General features: G+C 42.1%; 3 protein-coding genes across 5 annotated transcripts; 2 read left to right on the forward strand and 1 right to left on the reverse strand.

Annotated features, from left to right (window-relative positions):
- Window positions 1-75: 75 nt before the first annotated feature.
- Window positions 76-8,128, forward strand: nufip1 (nuclear FMR1 interacting protein 1). Its single transcript, XM_039654606.2, has 10 exons — window positions 76-425; window positions 3,620-3,690; window positions 3,773-3,874; window positions 3,974-4,036; window positions 4,263-4,339; window positions 4,909-5,001; window positions 5,284-5,369; window positions 5,661-5,789; window positions 6,182-6,537; window positions 6,985-8,128. The coding sequence occupies exons 1-10, from the start codon at window positions 212-214 to the stop codon at window positions 7,237-7,239; spliced, it is 1,446 nt and encodes a 481-aa protein (XP_039510540.2). The 5' UTR covers window positions 76-211; the 3' UTR covers window positions 7,240-8,128.
- Window positions 8,129-9,939: 1,811 nt separating this feature from the next.
- Window positions 9,940-17,173, forward strand: LOC120465006 (TSC22 domain family protein 1). 2 transcript variants are annotated; one of them, XM_039654583.2, is made up of 3 exons: window positions 9,940-11,732; window positions 14,897-14,948; window positions 16,371-17,173. In XM_039654583.2, the coding sequence occupies exons 1-3, from the start codon at window positions 10,474-10,476 to the stop codon at window positions 16,605-16,607; spliced, it is 1,548 nt and encodes a 515-aa protein (XP_039510517.2). In that variant the 5' UTR covers window positions 9,940-10,473; the 3' UTR covers window positions 16,608-17,173. The 2 variants fall into 2 exon arrangements, with proteins under 2 accessions (XP_039510517.2, XP_039510522.2); XM_039654588.2 differs by lacking the exon at window positions 9,940-11,732 and adding an exon at window positions 14,379-14,688.
- Window positions 17,174-18,608: 1,435 nt separating this feature from the next.
- Window positions 18,609-21,575, reverse strand: ccdc122 (coiled-coil domain containing 122). 2 transcript variants are annotated; one of them, XM_039654712.2, is made up of 5 exons: window positions 21,528-21,575; window positions 21,136-21,241; window positions 20,354-20,740; window positions 19,391-19,507; window positions 18,609-19,099 (listed from the first exon to the last, which is right to left on the reverse strand). In XM_039654712.2, the coding sequence occupies exons 1-5, from the start codon at window positions 21,542-21,544 to the stop codon at window positions 18,947-18,949; spliced, it is 780 nt and encodes a 259-aa protein (XP_039510646.2). In that variant the 5' UTR covers window positions 21,545-21,575; the 3' UTR covers window positions 18,609-18,946. The 2 variants fall into 2 exon arrangements, with proteins under 2 accessions (XP_039510646.2, XP_088990696.1); XM_089134570.1 differs by lacking the exon at window positions 18,609-19,099 and having other exon boundaries at window positions 19,219-19,507.
- Window positions 21,576-22,561: the final 986 nt, after the last annotated feature.

The raw sequence follows: 22,561 nt of genomic DNA on the forward strand, positions 1-22,561 counted from the left end.
AGAAAATACTTTAAATGGTTATGTTGGGAACAGTTGTGTTTGTGTGACGTACAGCGCCCTCTAGCGTCAGCATGCGCTCTATGCGTCAGGAAGTGACGTTAGAGTGAACGCGCACATGTGCCGGACACAGCATGTTTCTGCAGCACATGTTTGTGTTTATGTGACTGAATAACGGAGAAGCCGATCTAAAACCCACGAACAGGAGCAGGTCATGACGGGTGAGCAGGAGCGGTACCCGCCGCCGAGCTTCAGCGGAGAATCAGAGACTTCCGTTTCACCGGGGGATCCGTGGACCGGCCGCCGGTTCGAGGCGAGCAGAGACTGGAGCTGGAGCTGGACTCAACCCGAGCCCGCCGGACCCTGGAGCTCGAGCCCCGGCCAGTGGAACCAGCAGCCGCGGGGTCACGGACAGCAGCAGTACAGAGGTAACGCGTTCAGATATTGTATTAAAGTGTCGGTAACGCGTTCAGATATTGTACTAAAGTGTCGGTAACGCGTTCAGATATTGTATTAAAGTGTCGGTAACGCGTTCAGATATTGTAGCCTATTAAAGTGTCGGTAACGCGTTCAGATATTGTATTAAAGTGTCGGTAACGCGTTCAGATATTGTATTAAAGTGTCGGTAACGCGTTCAGATATTGTATTAAAGTGTCGGTAACGCGTTCAGATATTGTAGCCTATTAAAGTGTCGGTAACGCGTTCAGATATTGTATTAAAGTGTCGGTAACGCGTTCAGATATTGTATTAAAGTGTCGGTAACGCGTTCAGATATTGTATTAAAGTGTCGGTAACGCGTTCAGATATAGTACTAAAGTGTCGGTAACGCGTTCAGATATTGTATTAAAGTGTCGGTAACGCGTTCAGATATTGTATTAAAGTGTCGGTAACGCGTTCAGATATAGTACTAAAGTGTCGGTAACGCGTTCAGATATTGTATTAAAGTGTCGGTAACGCGTTCAGATATAGTATTAAAGTGTCGGTAACGCGTTCAGATATTGTACTAAAGTGTCGGTAACGCGTTCAGATATAGTACTAAAGTGTCGGTAACGCGTTCAGATATTGTATTAAAGTGTCGGTAACGCGTTCAGATATAGTACTAAAGTGTCGGTAACGCGTTCAGATATTGTACTAAAGTGTCGGTAACGCGTTCAGATATTGTATTAAAGTGTCGGTAACGCGTTCAGATATTGTATTAAAGTGTCGGTAACGCGTTCAGATATTGTATTAAAGTGTCGGTAACGCGTTCAGATATTGTATTAAAGTGTCGGTAACGCGTTCAGATATTGTATTAAAGTGTCGGTAACGCGTTCAGATATTGTATTAAAGTGTCGGTAACGCGTTCAGATATTGTATTAAAGTGTCGGTAACGCGTTCAGATATTGTATTAAAGTGTCGGTAACGCGTTCAGATATTGTATTAAAGTGTCGGTAACGCGTTCAGATATTGTATTAAAGTGTCGGTAACGCGTTCAGATATAGTACTAAAGTGTCGGTAACGCGTTCAGATATTGTATTAAAGTGTCGGTAACGCGTTCAGATATAGTACTAAAGTGTCGGTAACGCGTTCAGATATTGTACTAAAGTGTCGGTAACGCGTTCAGATATTGTATTAAAGTGTCGGTAACGCGTTCAGATATTGTATTAAAGTGTCGGTAACGCGTTCAGATATTGTATTAAAGTGTCGGTAACGCGTTCAGATATTGTATTAAAGTGTCGGTAACGCGTTCAGATATTGTATTAAAGTGTCGGTAACGCGTTCAGATATAGTACTAAAGTGTCGGTAACGCGTTCAGATATTGTATTAAAGTGTCGGTAACGCGTTCAGATATTGTATTAAAGTGTCGGTAACGCGTTCAGATATTGTATTAAAGTGTCGGTAACGCGTTCAGATATTGTATTAAAGTGTCGGTAACGCGTTCAGATATTGTATTAAAGTGTCGGTAACGCGTTCAGATATTGTATTAAAGTGTCGGTAACGCGTTCAGATATTGTATTAAAGTGTCGGTAACGCGTTCAGATATTGTATTAAAGTGTCGGTAACGCGTTCAGATATAGTACTAAAGTGTCGGTAACGCGTTCAGATATTGTATTAAAGTGTCGGTAACGCGTTCAGATATAGTACTAAAGTGTCGGTAACGCGTTCAGATATTGTACTAAAGTGTCGGTAACGCGTTCAGATATTGTATTAAAGTGTCGGTAACGCGTTCAGATATTGTATTAAAGTGTCGGTAACGCGTTCAGATATTGTATTAAAGTGTCGGTAACGCGTTCAGATATTGTATTAAAGTGTCGGTAACGCGTTCAGATATTGTATTAAAGTGTCGGTAACGCGTTCAGATATAGTACTAAAGTGTCGGTAACGCGTTCAGATATAGTACTAAAGTGTCGGTAACGCGTTCAGATATAGTACTAAAGTGTCGGTAACGCGTTCAGATATTGTATTAAAGTGTCGGTAACGCGTTCAGATATTGTATTAAAGTGTCGGTAACGCGTTCAGATATAGTACTAAAGTGTCGGTGACGCGTTCAGATATAGTATTATAGTGTCGGTAACGCGTTCAGATATAGTATTAAAGTGTCGGTGACGCGTTCAGATATTGTATTAAAGTGTCGGTAACGCGTTCAGATATAGTACTAAAGTGTCGGTGATGCGTTCAGATATAGTACTAAAGTGTCGGTGATGCGTTCAGATATTGTATTAAAGTGTCGGTAACGCGTTCAGATATAGTATTAAAGTGTCGGTAACGCGTTCAGATATAGTACTAAAGTGTCGGTGACGCGTTCAGATATAGTATTAAAGTGTCGGTAACGCGTTCAGATATAGTATTAAAGTGTCGGTAACGCGTTCAGATATTGTATTAAAGTGTCGGTAACGCGTTCAGATATAGTACTAAAGGGTCGGTGACGCGTTCAGATATAGTATTAAAGTGTCGGTAACGCGTTCAGATATAGTACTAAAGTGTCGGTAACGCGTTCAGATATAGTACTAAAGTGTCGGTGACGCGTTCAGATATAGTATTAAAGTGTCGGTAACGCGTTCAGATATAGTACTAAAGTGTCGGTAACGCGTTCAGATATAGTACTAAAGTGTCGGTAACGCGTTCAGATATAGTACTAAAGTGTCGGTAACGCGTTCAGATATAGTACTAAAGTGTCGGTAACGCGTTCAGATATAGTACTAAAGTGTCGGTAACGCGTTCAGATATTGTATTAAAGTGTCGGTAACGCGTTCAGATATAGTACTAAAGTGTCGGTGACGCGTTCAGATATAGTATTAAAGTGTCGGTAACGCGTTCAGATATAGTACTAAAGTGTCGGTAACGCGTTCAGATATAGTATTAAAGTGTCGGTAACGCGTTCAGATATAGTATTAAAGTGTCAGTAACGCGTTCAGATATAGTACCTACTAAAGTGACGCGTAAAAAAATTACGGGTAAAGATTTTCGCATGAAGAGTTCAAAGGCAGAGCAGATCCTGACAGTTCTTATAAGTAGAGACTGAAATTACATTTAAATAATTTTCCATTTCTTTTAAAAAGACAGGTTTAAAGTTGAAAAATTTGCATTTGTTAATGTCAAAATACCCAAATATAATGTTTCTCATGTTCGGTTTGACCTCCAGGTTATTATCATCATCATCATCAGCAGCGTGGTGTCTGGTGGGGATCAGGGCAGCCCCAGAGGGGTAAAAAGGTAATACATATATGATATTTAAATACAGTAATGCTCTGTATGTCCAGTCAAATATGACCGTTTTGCTGGTTTCTCTGAGCAGAAGCAGCAGAAAGAGCCGGAGTTCAGTCACTTCTGCGACACGTGTGATCGAGGCTTCAAAACCCAAGGCAAATATGATGAGCACATCTCTCAGCACGTGAAGGTAGTGAGTGTGTGTGTGTGTGTCTCTGTGTGTGTGTGTGTGTGTCTCTGTGTGTGCGCGTGTGTGTGTGTGCCTTACGGTGTGATCTTCTGTTTACAGTGCTCTGTTGAAGACTGTCGCTTCACTGCACATGAGAAACTGGTGAAGATCCACTGGAGAAACGTGAGTGTCCGATAACCATAACATAACAAAATAATTATACACAGCACACACACTCATGTATGTGTGTGTGCCCAGCACTAAAAAAACATTGACAGCCAGCCAATCAGAATCCATCTCAAACATTTAAAGAGACAGAAGACAGTCAGACTGATGTGTTGATGTGGACACTGGTGTGGTTGTGGGTCTTGCATGTTTAAACCTGACGCTGACGGATGTTCTCCGGCAGAACCACGCGCCGGGAGCCAAGCGGATCCGACTGGACTCGGCAGAGGACATCGCCAAGTGGAGAGAAGAGAGACGCCGGTGAGAGACGTTTACAGTCACGGTCGGCTTTATTCATAACGCTGATCGTTTCACAGTAATAAACAGGACATAACAGCTGTTTCTAACCCTAACATGTTGCTAGCATGTTTTAGCGTGTTGTTAGCATTATATATCATGTTGCTGTTATGATTTAGCATGTTGTTAACAGTATTAAGCATGATTAAGCACATTGCTAACATGATTTAATATGTTTACATTATTTAACACATTGCTAGCATGATTTAGCACCTTGTTAACATAATTTTGCATGTTGCTAATGCTAACACAAGCAAGCAGAGGTGTAAAGTCCAGGGGTCAGAAAGTAAACGTCCTATCCACCCATGAACTGATTTCACTAATTAGTTCTCCTGGCTGAAAAACTGCTAATTAGCAAATCCAGGTGATTGGAACAAAATACTGAGGAGGTAAAATACTTTTACTTTGTGAACCTGGACTTTACACCTCTGTAAGCATGTTACTAGCATGAAATAACATGTTGTTAGCATGTTGCTAGCACGCTGCTGGTGCGAGTCTTGTGTCGCTGGGTTAAACGCTCCTCATGTGCGCAGACACTATCCGACGCTGAGGAACCTGGAGATGAAGCAGAAGCTGGTGGAGGTGAAGGAGCAGCGAGGAGACGTGCTGGAGACGCCGCAGTTCGGGTGCGTTACTGACCGTCGCTGCGTGCCACCGAGTGATTGACAGATGATCCGAGTGATTGACAGATGATCCGAGTGATTGACAGATGATCCGAGTGATTGACAGATGATCTGAGTGATTGACAGATGATCTGAGTTTGATTGACAGATGATCTGAGTGATTGACAGATGATCTGAGTGTGATTGACAGATGATCTGAGTGTGATTGACAGATGATCTGAGTGTGATTGACAGATGATCTGAGTGATTGACAGATGATCTGAGTGATACGTGATCTGTGTGCAGGTGCATGAGGAGCCGTGGCGGATCGAGTCAGAATCGACCGACGCAGGAGCGAGACCCGCTAGCAGTGCTAGCCGACAGTGAACCCGGTCAGAAACATCAGAGATTCACTCACCTCTCCACATGTGACACCACAGATAAACTGTCAAATAATATGTGCGTAGTGTGTGTGAAGCACCCGTAGGGCTTCTGAAGCCCAAAGTGGGCGGAGCCATCTTGGCAGCTTCAGCGAGGTGAATTATGTGGGTCTATGGGAGTGAGTCTCTTCTGCAGCGCCTCTAGTGGCCAGTGGAGGAACTGCAGTTTAACTCACTCAGTGTTGATTCAAGAGAGAGACCGCTTGGTTTCGCTCGGGATAATCAACCGTCTTGTTCTTTCAGAGTCGGATAAGGACGAGCCACAGACGGGACTCTCTGTCGCCCCCCGGTGTGTGACCTCTGCCCTCGGGTCACTGATGTCCAGCTACGGGGACGCCATGACCAGCAGCGACAGCGACGGAGAACCAGACGGTACAATCCACAGTAGTTAACTGATTAATAAAATGCTTCGATCGAGGATTCAATCTCTCTAAGCCCCGCCTCTCTGAGAGCTGCTCTGCTGTGATTGGTCAGAAAGCAAACGCTCATTAGTGATGCGTACAGTGACGATGGCGTGGGTTTCACCGTCTCAATCTCAGAAAACAGCGTCTCCTCGACACGAACAACACGAGCCGAACTCTCCCAGTCTCAGATACACTAGTGTTTGAGGGCGGGGCTAAGAGACGCTGATCAGCCAATCAACACCACGGGCTGGAATTATGCTAATTAGTTACAAACCCTGTGTTGTTGTATTTCTTGTGTTGTTGTGTTTTCCCGTGCTGTCCATCATGAAACATCTGATCTCTGTGTTGTGTGACTCTCAGATGCTGCTGTGTTGAGAGCGACTCTGGCTGTACAGGAGAACAAGACATTACTGGCTGATGATGCGCTTCCTGTCCAGAGGGACACCGAGAAACAAACAGACAAGCAATCCCATCATGCCCCACAGCAATCCCATCATGCCCCACAGCAATCCCATCATGCCCCACAGCAATCCCATCATGCCCCACAGCAATCCCATCATGCCCCACAGCAATCCCATCATGCCCCACAGCAATCCTATCATGCCCCACAGCAATCCTATCATGCCCCAGCCGGCAGAGGAAGAGGAAGGGGTAGAGGAAGAGGCGGAGCTAACCCTGCTGAACCCCAGCGACATCGAGCGACACTTCTGGAGATGGTCAGTGACACACATTTTAATCCGGATTCAGAAATGCCCATAACCCCCGGTCTGCCGCTCTAATGACCCGAAGCCCTAACATTACACAGACTATTTTAGGTCCAGAAATCTTATTTTATTTCATTTTGGGGAAAACTAAATTTTTATGCAATTTTTTTTAATTAGGTTTGGATAATCTAAACACATTCCTCATTTTCTTTCCATTTAAATTCCAAATAACTCACACTTTCATGAATAACCCTTTTAACTCAGCTCTAAAGATCTCACATCGGGAGTCTTTGCTGATCCTCTTGTGGGAAATAAATAAAAAGCCCCTCTGATGAACACTCGATTAAAAAAAGAAAGACCCGAGGGAAGGATAAGGTGTGTTTGAAACCGCATCTAACCTGCAGAAGTGTGTGTGTGTGTGTGTGATGTTGATGTTCTTCGCCTGTGTTTGTTGCGCAGCTTCTGGCTCCGGACATTCGCCACGAGAGGAACGTCGTCCTGCAGTGCGTTCGCTACGTCGTCCGCCGTGGGTTCTTCGGTCTGGCTGGAAAAAACCGGCACGAAATCGACGTGTGTGTGAAGGATGAGCGCGGTGATGATGTCACTGGGCGCTCGGAAACCCTCGGCTGTGTGGACGAGAGTCCGGCCGGAGCGAGTGTGTTCCAGCAACTGTTCGCTCAGGGTTTGGTGTGTGACGATCCAGAGCAGACGTGATCATCCAGACTCAACACACACACCGGGATCAGAGCACGCCAAACTCACCAGGTCATGTGACGAGCACGTGATCGACGGGGAGAGACACTGAAGCGCTGGAAGTGTGTGTGAATCTGCTCAGACGGTCCTCCCGCAGCAGGACAAATGAACACGGGAGTTTTTATCGCACAGTTACAGACTTTAACCTGCAGTTGCAAATGTAGAACTCACAATTCTGAACTTGTGAACTTCAGAATTGAGTCGGAACTGAGAGAAAAATCTTAATTGTAAGATATAAACTCGCAATTCTGACTCTTTTTACAATTATGAGATACAGTCTCAGAATTGCGAGTTATAAAGTCTGAATTGTGAGAACTCACGATTGCAGTGAAAAAATTCAGATTTTATGAGTTTATAAGTCAGAATTGCGTGAAATAAACATGGGTTTGCAAATATATATTTTTTTTTTCTCACAACCCGGATTTTTTCTCGCAAACGCAAGTTTTTTTTCCTCACAATTTGGACTTTTTTTTTTTCCAACTGTGTCTTTTTAACTACCAAATCCGCCTTTGAAACTTACACCTGACTAAATAAAAAGCAGAATTGTGAGTCGGAGTTGCGAGAAAAATCTGAATTGTGATATGAATTGGCAATTCTGCCTTTTTTCCCTTATAATTCCAATGGTATATCTTGAACTTATTTTCACAATTGTGAATTGCGAGGAAAAAGTTGCTAAAGTTTTTTTTTTCCTGTCGGAAACGAGCTTCCATAGATTTTTTTTTTTTTTTTACAAATTATGCATTTGTTCTTTCAAAGCAAAAGATGACAACAATACAAATGAATTTGATCTGTGTAACACTTCCATTAGTTTTCTGCTCTATAAAGCAGGTCAATAAAGGAAGTGCTTGGACGTGTGTGTGTGTGTGTGCTCTTTGATAACAATCTTTAATATGAAACTGCATTTTTCCATCTTAAAAATATCTCTAAATTACGCCATATGGTCTCATTGACGAATGAGGAACAGTTCGTTCATGCGTTCATGACATCAAGGCTAGATGACTGTAATGCTCTACTGGGTGGTTGCCCTGCACGCTTAATAAACAAACTCCAGCTAGTCCACAACGCAGCCACTCCAGTTCTTACCAGAACCAGGAAGTATGACCATATTAGCCGTCAACACTGCATTGGCTGCCTATTAAACATTAAAATATTGCTGATTACTTATAAAGCACTGAATGGTTTATCTCTAGTACTTGAGCGAGATCTTAACGCATTATAGTCCTTCACGTCTATTGCGATCTCGAAACTCCGGCCGGTTGATAATACCGAGAATATCTAAATCGACTGCAGGCGGGAGATTAGCGCCAAAACTCTAGAACAATCTTCCTAACATTATCCGGGAAGCAGACACACTCTGGCAGATCAAATCTAGACTAGAAACACATCTCTCCGGCCTAGCACACACAGAGAACATTATACGTTCCTATAATTCAAATCAGTTAAATGATTATTAGGCTGCATAGATTAGGTCAGAAAGATCTGTACTCGTTACGTCATAAGAAGAATGGCGTCCACACTAGTGTTAGTCTCTGTTTATCCAGAGGTTCATGCAGCCTAAATCATAATGACACGCCGTTTGTTCGTTGGAAGAGGAGAACCTGGTTTTTCTGCAGGTTTTTAAGGTGTTGTCGAGCATTATTACAGTAAAGGTGATTGATTCGACTTGACATTGACTCTGGATCAGTCTTCAGCTGCAGATGTTCATGCGTCACATCCATCAAGGGTGGAGAAGCTGACGTGTGTGTGTTGAGGAGTTCCTCAGGTAACACACACACACACACACACACACACACACACACACACACAACAAACCTTCATCAGCTCTTCAACACGTACCGTAGATCAGAACCACTCCATCTCAAAGTGACTTTTATTATGCAATTAAAACGAATAAAAATCAAATTACTGCCTGTGGATTAGTTTTCATTTTTGTGGTTTCGTACGCGCTTTATAATGTGGTACCATTTAACATTAATTTCATTAGTTAAAATGAAAATTATTATTTCACTGTAACAGGGACACCTTAAAATAAAGTGTAACCCAAAACACTTCTAAAGCGTTTCTTAGTCTTAATTGATGTTAGTTTCAACATTTTATAAAAAGCAAAGCATCATCTTTTAATATTATTTAATGGATCTGAGCTGTCATGAACTAACAATTGAAAGTGTGTTTATTAACTATAGCTAACTAAAGTTTACCAACATTAATAAATACTGTAACGAATGTCGTTGCTAGTTAATGCATAGTCCTGATAAAGGGTAAATCGAGCACTTCAATTAAATTAATTCACATTTATTTGTATTGAGTTTTTCCACAACATCGTTTCAAAGCAGTATTATGTATTTCAGAAATGTACATATACAAAATCACACTTAGCGAAAATTTTATTAATTTGAACAATGTAATAATTTAGGGCAGAAACAATGATCTCATTGAAGTAAGTTAAGAAAGTGTTTACTTGGGGGTGGTGAATTATGGCCTTGTCTTGCTCCTGTTTATTTTCAGACATAATGTGCAATGTTATGGACTGAAAGACAATAATACAATCATTTAATATTCCGCCGCAGCCTCGTGATGGGCGTGTCCTGCGCGCCTTGGCTCCGCCCCCGCCTGCGTCACCACAGCTGCTAGCTCGTCGGCTAGCGTGCTAATACTCTCAGCAGTGATGATGAGACAGAGACAGGATGAGACAGCAAACCTGCGAATGAAGCCATTTCACCCTCTTCTCTCAGGCCTGTGATTAGAAAACGCCACTAAAGAGGATTTAAACCGCGTTTCAGTCAATATTCAGTTAAATCGTGAGTTCGGACGAGCGTCTGCAGTGCTGAGGTGATGTCGACTGTGTTTATGTTCATTTATTAGCCGGCATTGAGCCGTTACTGACGCGTGTCGCTGATACAAACTCGTGAATATGTGTTTCAGTCAGTATACATGCTTCTGATGGATTTAGTTAGTTGTCAGTTAACTAGCATGGGCTTTTAATGTGCTAACCAAGAGCTTAGCCTGCGTTGTTTATTATAAACACTCATTGATTATAAGAAACGCTGTGAGAACTGAACCTGTCAAAGTCTTGTTTGCTCTTTAAATGGGGACTATAAGCGGTTTCTTGACCTCACCGCACAGACTGTAGTGTGTTCATCAGCCTCAGTACTTGCTTGAGCATTTCTACATCTGTATAGGAGTTTGTTTCCCAGAATGCATCACTCAGAGTCCAGTGGTGAGAGCAGGCGGATGTCGCACCCGTCGGTGTTCGTCGGACGTCGGGGAAGTGGAGTCGCCGTCCCATCCGATGAGCACCAGACGCCAGCGCTAATCTCCCATCCGGCGGCCTCCGGCTCGTCCTCGCCCGGCCCGCATCATCACCCGCCACACAGCCTCAATGTCCAATCCGTCGCGACGCAAGGCAAGAAGAAGAGCGGCTTCCAGATCACCAGCGTCCTCCCGGCGCAGGTGTCCGCTAGTGGGAACAACAGCATCGCCGACGACACGGAGAGCTACGACGACATGGACGAGTCGCACACCGAGGACCTTTCCTCGTCCGATATCCTCGACCGAACCGCAGACACCGGTGTCCCGGTGCGCAGCTCGTCGGAGGAGACGCTCAATAGTTTGCATGGAGGCGAGACGCCTGGAGTCACGTCGCCTAACGAACCGCTAATGCACCAGGGCTACATGGTCAACGGAGTCCATCATCATAAGACCGTTCAAGGGCGAGCTACAACGATTCCCGCCGTCCCAAGTGGATCCGTGCTAGTCGAGGCCGGCGTATCCGCAACCGCTCCGGAAAGCGTATCCACAGCTCCTCCGACTAGCACAGCCTCTCGCTTCCGCGTGGTGAAGCTCGACTCGAACTCGGAGCCGTTCCGGAAGGGCCGCTGGACTTGCGCGGAGTATTACGAGAAAGACGCGCCGCTGGGAGACACGGCTGCTCACAGAGCGGTGGAGAGCGTCATGCAGGCGGAGCTCGAGAGCACGAGCAGCAGCTCCTCTGGAAGCACTCTGAGCGGCGGAGATGCCCATGCTAGTCACCCGCTAGAGCCTCCATCCGCTAGCGTCCTGATGGAGAGCGTGTCTGTCCCGCGACAGACCAAACCTCCAGCATCTGGTGTCTCGCTAGCTCCACAGGAATACGCCGTGATGCCGCCGGTGTCACCCCGAGCCGGGTCTGTGTCCATCGGGATAGCAGGACTCCCTCCGGCGCCAGTCTCTCCGCGGCCCCAGACGTTCCCCGCGGAGCCGCCGCTCTCCTCTGCTGTCGCGCCGCTGAGATCCGTGTTTCCCGCCGCGTATGTGACGGCGTCGCAGCTGGAAGACGCGCACCGGCTGCTGCTACAGCATCACTCTCTGCTCTCTCTGACCGCGGGAGGCTTCGCTGCGCCGGATGCTACGGTAGCGCTCGGACCCGATGGGGCCGCCGCCGCCTTCGCTGGCTCCACCGGTGCTGACGAGGACAGGTAAGGGTTAACTCCGTCACCTGCTCCTTACTCAGGGTTTGATGGCTGTGATTGCTTTATTGTAATTGACATTTCCTTTTTATTTTTTTGTGAAAGTTTTAATAATTTTTTAATAATGTTTTTTTTTTTATTATTATTATTATTTATTTATTTTTATTTAAAATTAATTCATATTTTTTATTTTAGTATGTAATTAAATGAAAATGTTGCTTTGTATTTTAATTAAAATGTTTTTATTTATAGCCTTTTTATTTTAGTTGAATTAGTTTTAAGTATTTTCCATTTTAATGTTTTTTTTTTTTTTTTGCTAAAGTTTTAGTATTTTATTGTATGTTTTTGTAATTTTATAAGTTTTTGTTTGGTTTAAAATATTTTTAATAAATTTTTAATCATTTTAATTTAATATAAATTAATAGTTTTTTTTTTTAGTCGTTAGGTTAAACTAAATGATCATTAGAAATGTTGCCTGGCTAACTACTTTAGATAAAATAAAATTAATTTATATATATTTTTTTTCAGTTTAATTAGTTTTTATAATTAATTTTCCATTTTAATATTTTTTTGGTAAAGTTTTACTAATTTTGTTGTATGTTTGTTATTTTTTTTTGTTTGTTATTTAGATTTTTATTTAATTATTTGTTTTATTATTTTATTTTAGTACATAAGGTTAAACTAAATGTATATATATATATATATATATATATATATATATATATTAGGATAATTAGTTTTTATTATACATTATCCATTTAAAAACCTTTTTTCTAAAATTTAACTAAATGAAAGTGAGATTGTGCCTTGGTAACTAGTTTAAATAAAATTATTTTAAGGCTTCTATATCTATTTTGTTTCAGCTAATGTTTATTCTATTTCGAGTAAGAGAAGTGTGTGAGGGTTCAGTGTTCGTCTGTTCGCTCTTATCTAGTGTCGGACTCCTCTGAGGTCCTCAGTGTAAAGGGTGAATCTCCTGATATCCCATCATCCAGATGTTCGGCTCGTGCAGATCGATCGCTATGAACAGAATCTCTGGTTTGATGGAGAGTTTGTCCTTGAAAGAGTTTCGGTTCTTCACGTCAGACTCAGTGTGTGTGTGTGTGTGTGTGTGTGTGTGTGTCCGGCCAGTCCTGCGCCTCCAAATATAGCGCTCGGTTCTCCCAGTTACTCCCAGTTTGTCCTGTAGATCCTCCCAGTTTCTCTCTCTCTTTCTCTCTCTCTCTCTCCCTCCCACACACACACATACACACACACACACACACACACACACACACTCTCTCTTTCAGTCGGAGTGCTTTAAACTCATAGCACGCCACAGACACACAGAAATCCAGTTCTATTCACTTAAATCCCTTTATTTGTATGTTTATAGGTGTTGGCAGCTCGTCATTGCTGACGGATTTAATTTGATTGATGAGTTTTATCAGAGGCTTGTTGTGGTTATAACGCATCATCAGCTGATCAGATTAATCAGCCGTTAGTGGAGCAGCTGATGTCCCAGAATGCAACACATCACAGCAGCGCTGATGACATCATGTCTTCTTCTCATGTAATCTCGTTAGTGTTTGTTAGCTCGTGTGTTTCTGCCGCTCAGATTCACAGGATCTTCATTTGAGTTTCAGGAAATGTGCTTTTTTTAGACCATGTGACCCATTAGTAGTGTGAACCAATCAATCAATCATTAATCAAAGTAGGTCATTAACTACGTGCATCACATGATTCTAAATCAAACACCAGACAGAGCGAGTGTGTGTGTGTGTGTGTGTGTGTGTGTGTGTGTGTGTCCAGTCCTTAGCTCATGATAGGATGCTTCTAATCTTCTCTGACTGATGATGTCATCAGTGACATCATAGCTTCACCTTAACACTACCAGCGCACTCACTCACACACACACACACACACACACCTTCAGCACTGGATGTGGGTTGGCGTGAGGCTGGTTTGATTGACAGCTGCATGATGATGATGATGATGATGATGATGATGCTGTTTTGGGAACTAGAGCGATGCCGCAGGTCAAACACACACACACACACACTAATGGGAGCCGGCTCAAGATGTGGATCTTGATATTTTGTATCTTTACGTAGTTTTATTAGTGTGTTGTTCATCAAAATAATCATTTAAACCAAATTTGCATCGATTCAAAATGTAAAAATGCGAAATATCATGTGCATTATATATTATGTGCAGAATTTATTTTAATAATTTATTTGTGCACATCATCATTATTGTGTTAATAATGTTGAATCTGAATAAGTCGTCTTGCAGCATCTCTTTTCTGATGATGTGGGCGGGGCTATAACCTGTCACTCACATTAGATCAGCCAATAGCAAACCACAACCATCCAATCAATTCCCCACAGACACAATCAAGCCCCGCCCACATTTGTTATTGCTCCAGAAGCGTTTCACTCGATATACATTATAGAGAAAAGAGTGCAAATTCCCTTTCATTATGAGATTAAAGATTACAAGAGCATAAGAATTAAAAAAATAAATAGTTTATAATAAATACAGCAATGTTTTATAAAAAATAAGAATGGCCTGTTTTGATTTAAAATGGACTTAGTGTAGTGATTAAGCAGTGATTGTGTTTCCAGACGCAGGAGGGGCGGGGCTCCGCATAGATTAGGCAAACAGCCCGCGCTCTCAGCCAATGGCGTGCCGCCGTGCGCGGAGCTGTTATTATGCAAATGCGCCCGTGGCTGCAGACTCTCGCCGATGTGAGTCTCTCATTCAGAGCCTTTGTGTGGAAAACACCGGCGCCTCACCGAATAAACCACGAGAATGTGACATTTGGCGTGTTTCTCGGCTCTATTCGACGCGTTCATGGGCGGGATAGCATGAGTTCTCCGTGTTACACGGTGGCGATGGATGTCGGTGTTTGTCAGCTCAGGAGTTTTTCCATCTCGTTTCTGTCGTCGGTTCTGAGCTCGTCATCCGTCAGTCTCGAGAACAGGTGAATATGGCGATATTAATCATCATAAGCTGAGCGACGGGTGTAAATATGATGTAATGTAATAAGTGGAAAGCCCCTCATCTGATGCTCGAGCCTTTCAGTTTCGATTGCTTGTAATCTTCTTCTTTATTGAGGACTAGATGTTACGCAACACCATCAGAACCGCGAATGAATAAACGTGTTTCTTCTTCCTCTTCTTCTCCCGCAGTTCTTCAGGAGCCAGTGTAGTGGCCATAGACAACAAGATCGAGCAAGCCATGGTGAGTCCAAACTCATATTCCTCTGATGAAGATCATTATTCTGCTTCACTGCGCGTGAACATCATCTTTACATAAGCTGGACGACACAAAGGCTTATGACAGCTTTAATAATGGAGTCATGCTGCATTTAACACGCCTTTATAGATGCTCGCTATGCACAATTATTGAGTTATTGTTTATGATCATGTCATATATGGATGTGTATTGACATGCATCTGAAGGTAAGTTGGGAGCAGTCATTGGAAACTCCTCGTTTTTGTCGTGATGTTTCCCACAGTGTTTATATCGTGTGTGTGTGTGTGTGTGTGTGTGTGTGTGTGTGTGGGTGTGTGGGGCCTGTGGCTGTTGCTAGGCAAACGCTGACACGGACACTGAGCAGCTCCTCCCTCTGGATGAAGAACATTCTGTTCCTCTTCTGACTGGATGCAAAGATTATATACCGGCAGAATCCCTGATGAGGAGAGCTGAAGCGAATACAGACAAATGAAATCAATGAAAGGGACTTTATTCTCATGGAATATGAAACTGTGATTGGGAATTTCTATAGATGTTCTGCTCGTAGTTGTTTAGGGTTAGAAAATCCTCCTCATCCAAACTACAGAAAACAGAAGACGGGGTTATTATCTTCAACCAGAACATTAAAACATTTTAGTTACCAAAATAAACATAGCTCATGTTAAAAAAAAATAAATAAAAAACCTAATACAAATTTAAAAAATGCCCAAGAAAATTACTAAAATTAATTATAAAATTACATTATTTTTTTATACAACTTTGTTTACACTGACATTGATATTGCATCCATAATGTCAGGTTTCTATTTCTGATTATCAAACAAAAGATGATCGTGTCAGGCACTGATAACAGAATTTAATGCGAGGCTGAATATCATTTATAGCCGCACTGAAAGCGACATACATAATCCCCTCAAACCTTAAAAATACATGGAAGGAAACAAGGTTCAAACTGGAAACAAACAAATGTGTGATATGCCTAGAGATTGTTTAAGTTATTGAGTATGTATTTTTAATAATGTTAAAACGGTGTATTATTTATGACTTTTTATCATGTACTAACTAATCCATTTGGTTTCGAGGGCAGCGGCCTTGAGAGAGACTCCGCCCACGCACACTTCTAATTGGCTGTGATTTTTGATTGATTTGATTACAAGTGCAGTGCGTTTGCAGAGACTCTTCTGATTGGTTGTGATATTTGATTGCTAGTGAAGTGTGCTTGCTGAGAGACTCCGCCCACACACTCTTCTGATTGGCTGTGATTTGATTTTGGTTTTGCCACTGGAATCTTGTGGCATCGCTTCGGGTTTAATAAGTTTACAGTGTGAGACTCTGAAGTGCATGTTTGAGGGTTGATCCTCCGCTGTACAGGAGTGAGATTCTGATATGTTGTGACGTGTCCCTGCAGGACCTGGTGAAGAGTCACCTGATGTACGCGGTGCGCGAGGAGGTGGAGGTGCTGAAGGAGCAGATCAAGGAGCTGGTGGAGAAGAACTCTCAGCTGGAGCAGGAGAACACGCTGCTGAAGAACCTGGCCAGTCCCGAGCAGCTGGCCCAGTTCCAGGCGCAGGTCCAGTCCGGTTCTCCCACCTCAGGGGCCGCGCCGGCCCTCACGCCCAACCCGGGCCCCGGGGCCACCGCGTGACGGCCCCCGAACACACTGTGAACGGACTCGCGCATGAACATTTGCCACGCTCTGACCTCATCGCACACCTCGCTGTCAAACGCCACGCATCAAGAGCTTCACCCGCCTGAGACAATCAGCGCTCAGCCAACCGGAACCGGGCCGAGCCGGAGCCACATTCTCCTCCTGTTTTTATGATGATTTCGTTACTGGTTTTATTTTGTTTGCCTTTTATTTTTGTTTTAGCTGTATTGAATAAATGAGCACTTTGTAGTCGACACATAAGACCAAACGAAGGCGAATGTGAACTTTGACCTCAGTGTTGTGGGAATCCGGGACTGTTTAGAGACTCGAGTGTTTGTGTGTAAAAATAAAACATGGGGCCATGAATCAAGTTTCACGATGAGAACGAAAACACACACACACACACACAGACTTCCTCACGGACTATTAAGTTATTTGCCTTACAGTCCATCGCTCCGGTCAGTGATCGTGACCCTTGACCTCACAGTACATGCATGTTTCCTTCAGACGATGTGACGTCATGCAGTTGCACATTGACTTTAATAAATGACCGTGAAATGAAAGCCGGTGTCGTGCTGCGCTTCATGTTACGCCTGTGGACTACTGAACTAACTTAACTTGAGTCATGAAATTATTCATTTAGTTATTAACAGACTGACGATCATTTATGATTAACCCTTTAAAGCCTGACACAGATAATCATTGTCAGAATGATCCATTTTTAAATGGAACGGGTTATTGAACATTTAGACTAGATATATATTTTTAAAGTGTTTTATGTTGAGTATCTTATTCAATCCATTTATGGCTCATAATAGTCTGATATAGTGAGAATACGGAGGAAAAACAGCTTTATTTTATTCAGATGTGCTGCAGATTCAGATCTTTATATGAAATGCTGATGCTTAAATATAAATCGATTAGATCTTTATAACGGTACAGCAGATGCTTATTAAATGCATGTAATGTGAATGCGAGGCCGTATCAGATATGATGCAGGAGCTTTATAGGGTTTATCTGTGTTGACCCTCTGTGTGACCTTTGACCCTCTGCCCCACAGCAGCAGCGCTTGAACGTCTGAAGCCTTGTGTGTCTGAATGTGTTTCCTGTTTGTTCGGAGCCCAACAGGAAGCGTCTCCTCACGGCCTGAGGTATTCTCCATCAGTTCAACGTAAACAATACAGTGTTTGTTCAGCGGATGTTAAATGCACTTTAATCTGCTCATGTTGTCGATGTTAATGCAACATTACTTTGTTCTGAACACTTTATTTGGACGTTAATCTAACTTACAAAAAATGTTTCAGAGAAGATTCACAAGTAACATTCTCATAATAGATGTTCCCTTAGTGTCTGGATGTTTTGGACGTTCATAAGTCAATGGGAACGTTAGAACTGGGTTATTATGACGACTTTAAGACGACTCTTGACCCAAGTCGATTTAGCAACATTCCCATCAACCAATCAGATGAGGCAACACTTCCCATTGAATGTTTATTTTTCGCAAGGTTTTATTGAAGGACTGTAGAACACTGAACGTTTAAAATATCATAATGACTTCAATCATTACTCTTATGAAAAATGATATTTTGTGCATTTTATTTTAATGTAAAACTGCTGGGAAACTCATGAACTAGTTGTGCTTTAACCCACAGTGTAACTCAAACACACGTCCCCTGAACATCGCAGAGATGAGAAGATGAGCCCATGTCATGTGAGCCTGTGCTTTATGCGGCTTGTCTTTATGGATAGGTTGTCAAAGGATTCATTTGAGCTAGTTCTAGTTACAAGTGCATTTAAATACATAACAAAATACTGATTGAAGAACATCTCACTAAAAACCTGTTTTAAGGTTTACATGTAATGTGATGCTAAAAAACATTTAATGAACTCTGCCTGACAAAAAAAAAAAAAAATAGAACTGTGCGTGTCAATTCAATGAAGTTTAAATTCCACATTGCATAGTTTGACATTGAGCATTTTCATTTAGAACAAGCCATGGAATTTTATTTATTTATTTTTTTTCTGAATTTTTGAAATGTGGAAATTTTTCCCCCAAAAATGCCATGCTTGCTCAAATTAGTTTGAACTCAGTGTGTGTGCCGTTGGTCAGTGCACATTGCATAGTTTGACATTGCGCACACAACCATTCAGTCTGTAGCTATTTTCAATTAAAGCAAGCCATGACATTTTTTTGTTGTTGAAATAATTTGACTTTTTTTCTTCAGAATTAGATTTTTTTCTGAATTTTGGAATGTTTCGGACCACAGAAATCTGAAAAAAAAATCCTCAAAATGCCATGCATGCTTGTATTAGTTGGAGTGTGTTCTTGTGATTGGTCAGAGCTGGTGTTCCTGCAGGCGAGTGCGCAGGTCGCGCAGCTGCTGCTCCAGGTGTGTGACGTCACTGCGCAGATGCCAGTGTCCCGACTGGGCCTTCATCAGCTGACTGCGCAGACGCTTCAGGACCGCCTCAAACCTGCGCTGCTGAATCTGAGCAAAGAAACTCCAGTCTTTATGTACACAGCGCTTTACAGAGATAACAGAACAATAATGCAACGGCATGAAATACGTCTTGTAATTGATGAAGTTTGCATCATTTTTCAAGTGAATCAATCCTAACTAACTTTATCTGGACAGTAACTGTATTCTAGATCTGCTGTAAAGCATAAACACTGTAATCTCCTGTTCTCTCTGTAAAGCTGCTGTGTAACTCTGTGCTGTTACAGCTGTATGAGGAAGGAGACTGGACTGTGATCCTGTACTGTATAAAGCTCGCTTTACCTCGATCTCTCTCCTCAGCTGTGTGTGTGTTCGCTGTTCCTCCTCCAGTTGAGCTTTCCTCTCCCTCAATGTCCGTCTGCCTTCGTCAATATTCGCCTTAAGAACGTCAATTTCCTTCTGGAAAGATCAAAACAAACAAAGCATGAAGTTTCCATCCACCTGCTTTATGCAGATGCTTTATTACAGATGTACTTTTATGATGGATAGATGCGCTTTTATGATGGATAGATGCGCTTTTATGATGGACAGATGCACTTTTATGATGGATAGATGCGCTTTTATGATGGATAGATGCACTTTTATGATGGATAGATGCACTTTTATGATGGATGGATGCACTTTTATGATGGACAGATGCACTTTTATGATGGATAGATGCACTTTTATGATGGATAGATGCACTTTTATGATGGACAGATGCACTTTTATGATGGACAGATGCACTTTTATGATGGATAGATGCGCTTTTATGATGGACAGATGCACTTTTATGATGGATAGATGCGCTTTTATGATGGATAGATGCACTTTTATGATGGATAGATGCACTTTTATGATGGATGGATGCACTTTTATGATGATAGAAGCACTTTTATGATGGACAGATGCACTTTTATGATGGACAGATGCACTTTTATGATGGATAGATGCGCTTTTATGATGGATAGATGCACTTTTATGATGGATAGATGCGCTTTTATGATGGATAGATGCACTTTTATGATGATAGAAGCACTTTTATGATGGACAGATGCACTTTTATGATGGATAGATGCACTTTTATGATGGATGGATGCACTTTTATGATGATAGAAGCACTTTTATGATTCATAGATGCACTTTTATGATGACTTGAGGATGACTTGAGGGTGAGTAAATCAGGGACTACTTTTTGGCTGAACTATCCCTTTCAGCAGTTTGTGTGTGTGTGTGTGTGTGTGTGTGTGTGTGTGAGAGAGAGACCTGTGCCTGGCGGACTGCTTTGCCGGCGGGGTTCTGCAGATCCGTCTTCATCTCCTTTAGAACACACACCTCCTGCTGTTTCTGCTGGAGCTCCTGATGGACGAGAGCTCGAGTCTCCAGCGCCGACACCGCGGACCGGAAGCCGAGAGTCTCCGCTCGATACGAGTCGAACTCCGCCAGCTGGGAGCGCATCAGCTCCTGCTGTTCCTCCACGGAGTGTGTGAGCCGCAGGTTCTCCAGCAGAATCGACTCGATGTGTGTGTTCAGACTGATGATGCTGCTGCGGATCCGGTCCGTGTCGCAGTAAATGACGCTGAGCTGCTTCTCCTTCAGACTCACCGCAGAACACACACACTCGCAGCTCTGATCCACGTCCGCCAGAGACGCCTGCAGGACACACACATACAATAATTTGGGAAAAAAATGACTCGGACACTTTGAGCTGATGATGTTCTGTGTGTTTTCTGTGATTGCTAATGCTCTTTTCACACACACTGAACAACATGAAGCATTGATTGGTCACTGGTTGAGCTAAACTGGTATTGTCTAATTGTGTAGTTCAATTAACCAGCTGACAGATATTCAACATAATTCATGTGTGAGAGTCCAACAGAAGGACAAAACCAGTCAAAAGTTCATAACTCTGAGTTCTGCTCATGTTTATCACCGTTTTCTAAACTATAACTGATAAAGCAAGAAATGTTGAAGAAGTCTGAATAATGTTGGTTTTACTGTAAATCATCCGGGACAGTGTGAGTGTGTGTGTGTGTGCGCGCGTGCACCTGTAGCGCGTGTAGCTGTTGCTGCGCGTCTCTCAGCTCCCGCGCGCGCGTCGCGCCCTGATGAAGAACCTCCTGTAGCGCGTTATTCAGAGGAAAGTCCTGCTGTCTGAACACAACAAATTGTGCTCATTACACACTTATACTTAATTATCTTACTTAAATATCTTAATGTAAAGTGGCTTGAGGAATCAGAAACGAATCAGTCGTCTCAGTTTGAACGGTTGTGTTCTGTCAGAAGCGTCAAATGCTGTCGACAAAAGCGAGCTAACTGGTTATCAAACAATATTTTTTTTTACAGTCTATGAACAATACATACACAATTTCGCAGTTTACTTTTTGATAAGATGAGAATTTACTGAATTTCCCCCAGAAATATAGTGGATAAACTTTACCTGTTCTTTTCCATCATTACAGCGGGATTGACTGATGACGGAGTTGCGCGTGCGCGTCAATAACGTTATTTTAGAATCGTAAAAGGTCACGTTTTTGTAATTTTGTTGTTTTTATCATTTTTATTTTATTTTATATAGTTTAATTAATAGTTTTAGTTGTTTTAGTGCTTCAAATTAAACCAATACAAACGTTTGCTGACACAGATATAAACCTCAATGCTTCTTGCTCTGTGTGATGATTTAATTGTGTTTCTCTATCGTAGGTCTCTTTGGATAAATTGTATAAATGTAGATGTTATTGAGCTGACAAAAGTGTAATGTTATGCTTAAAAAAGTTCTGTAAACATTCAAGAACATTATCCTGTGAGGAAGGAATGTTTTAATAATTGTAATCTAACCTTATAAATATCGTTCTAATTGTGACAAGAAAACTGGACATTTTAACATTTTAGAATTTTAAAGTTAATGTTCCCACAACGTTTTTAGAACAAAAATGAGGAAAAATTTCGATGGGGGAAAAAGTCGCAGTTATATATTTTCTATTAGATAACCTTAGATATTTTTTAATTCCCTGGCGGAAATAAACTTCCATAGCCTAATTTAAATAACATTACAAGAACAAATGCAACTCTTAACAAATGTTCTGATGTCCAACAGTGACTTACAACAAAATATCCTTTGCATTTTTTGGATTCATACAATACATTACAGTGATTACACCGACCTACTCATGTTGACTACACATCCTACGAGCCAACGCGCTGGTGACGTTTCCACGCACCATGTGATGTCCCTGGGTTTCTCCTCCAGGGGTCGCTGAAATCTCATTTCCTTTCTGTTTTAATAGAAACGTATACGACAGCAAATCATTTTGTTTAAACTTTAAACTTAACTAATATGCTTTACAAACAAAATGGAAACCATCACTTGCAATCTATATTTAAATAAAAATATTTAATCGTCGATGACCGGTAATCTCAAACGACTGTGATTGGTCCATCCTGAACAACGCAGAGAAAAGTAACGGCTATCAC

The sequence above is a fragment of the Pimephales promelas genome, chromosome 8 (assembly GCF_988280905.1).
Source record: "Pimephales promelas chromosome 8, fPimPro1.hap1.1, whole genome shotgun sequence".
NCBI classification, from domain to species: domain Eukaryota; kingdom Metazoa; phylum Chordata; class Actinopteri; order Cypriniformes; family Leuciscidae; genus Pimephales; species Pimephales promelas.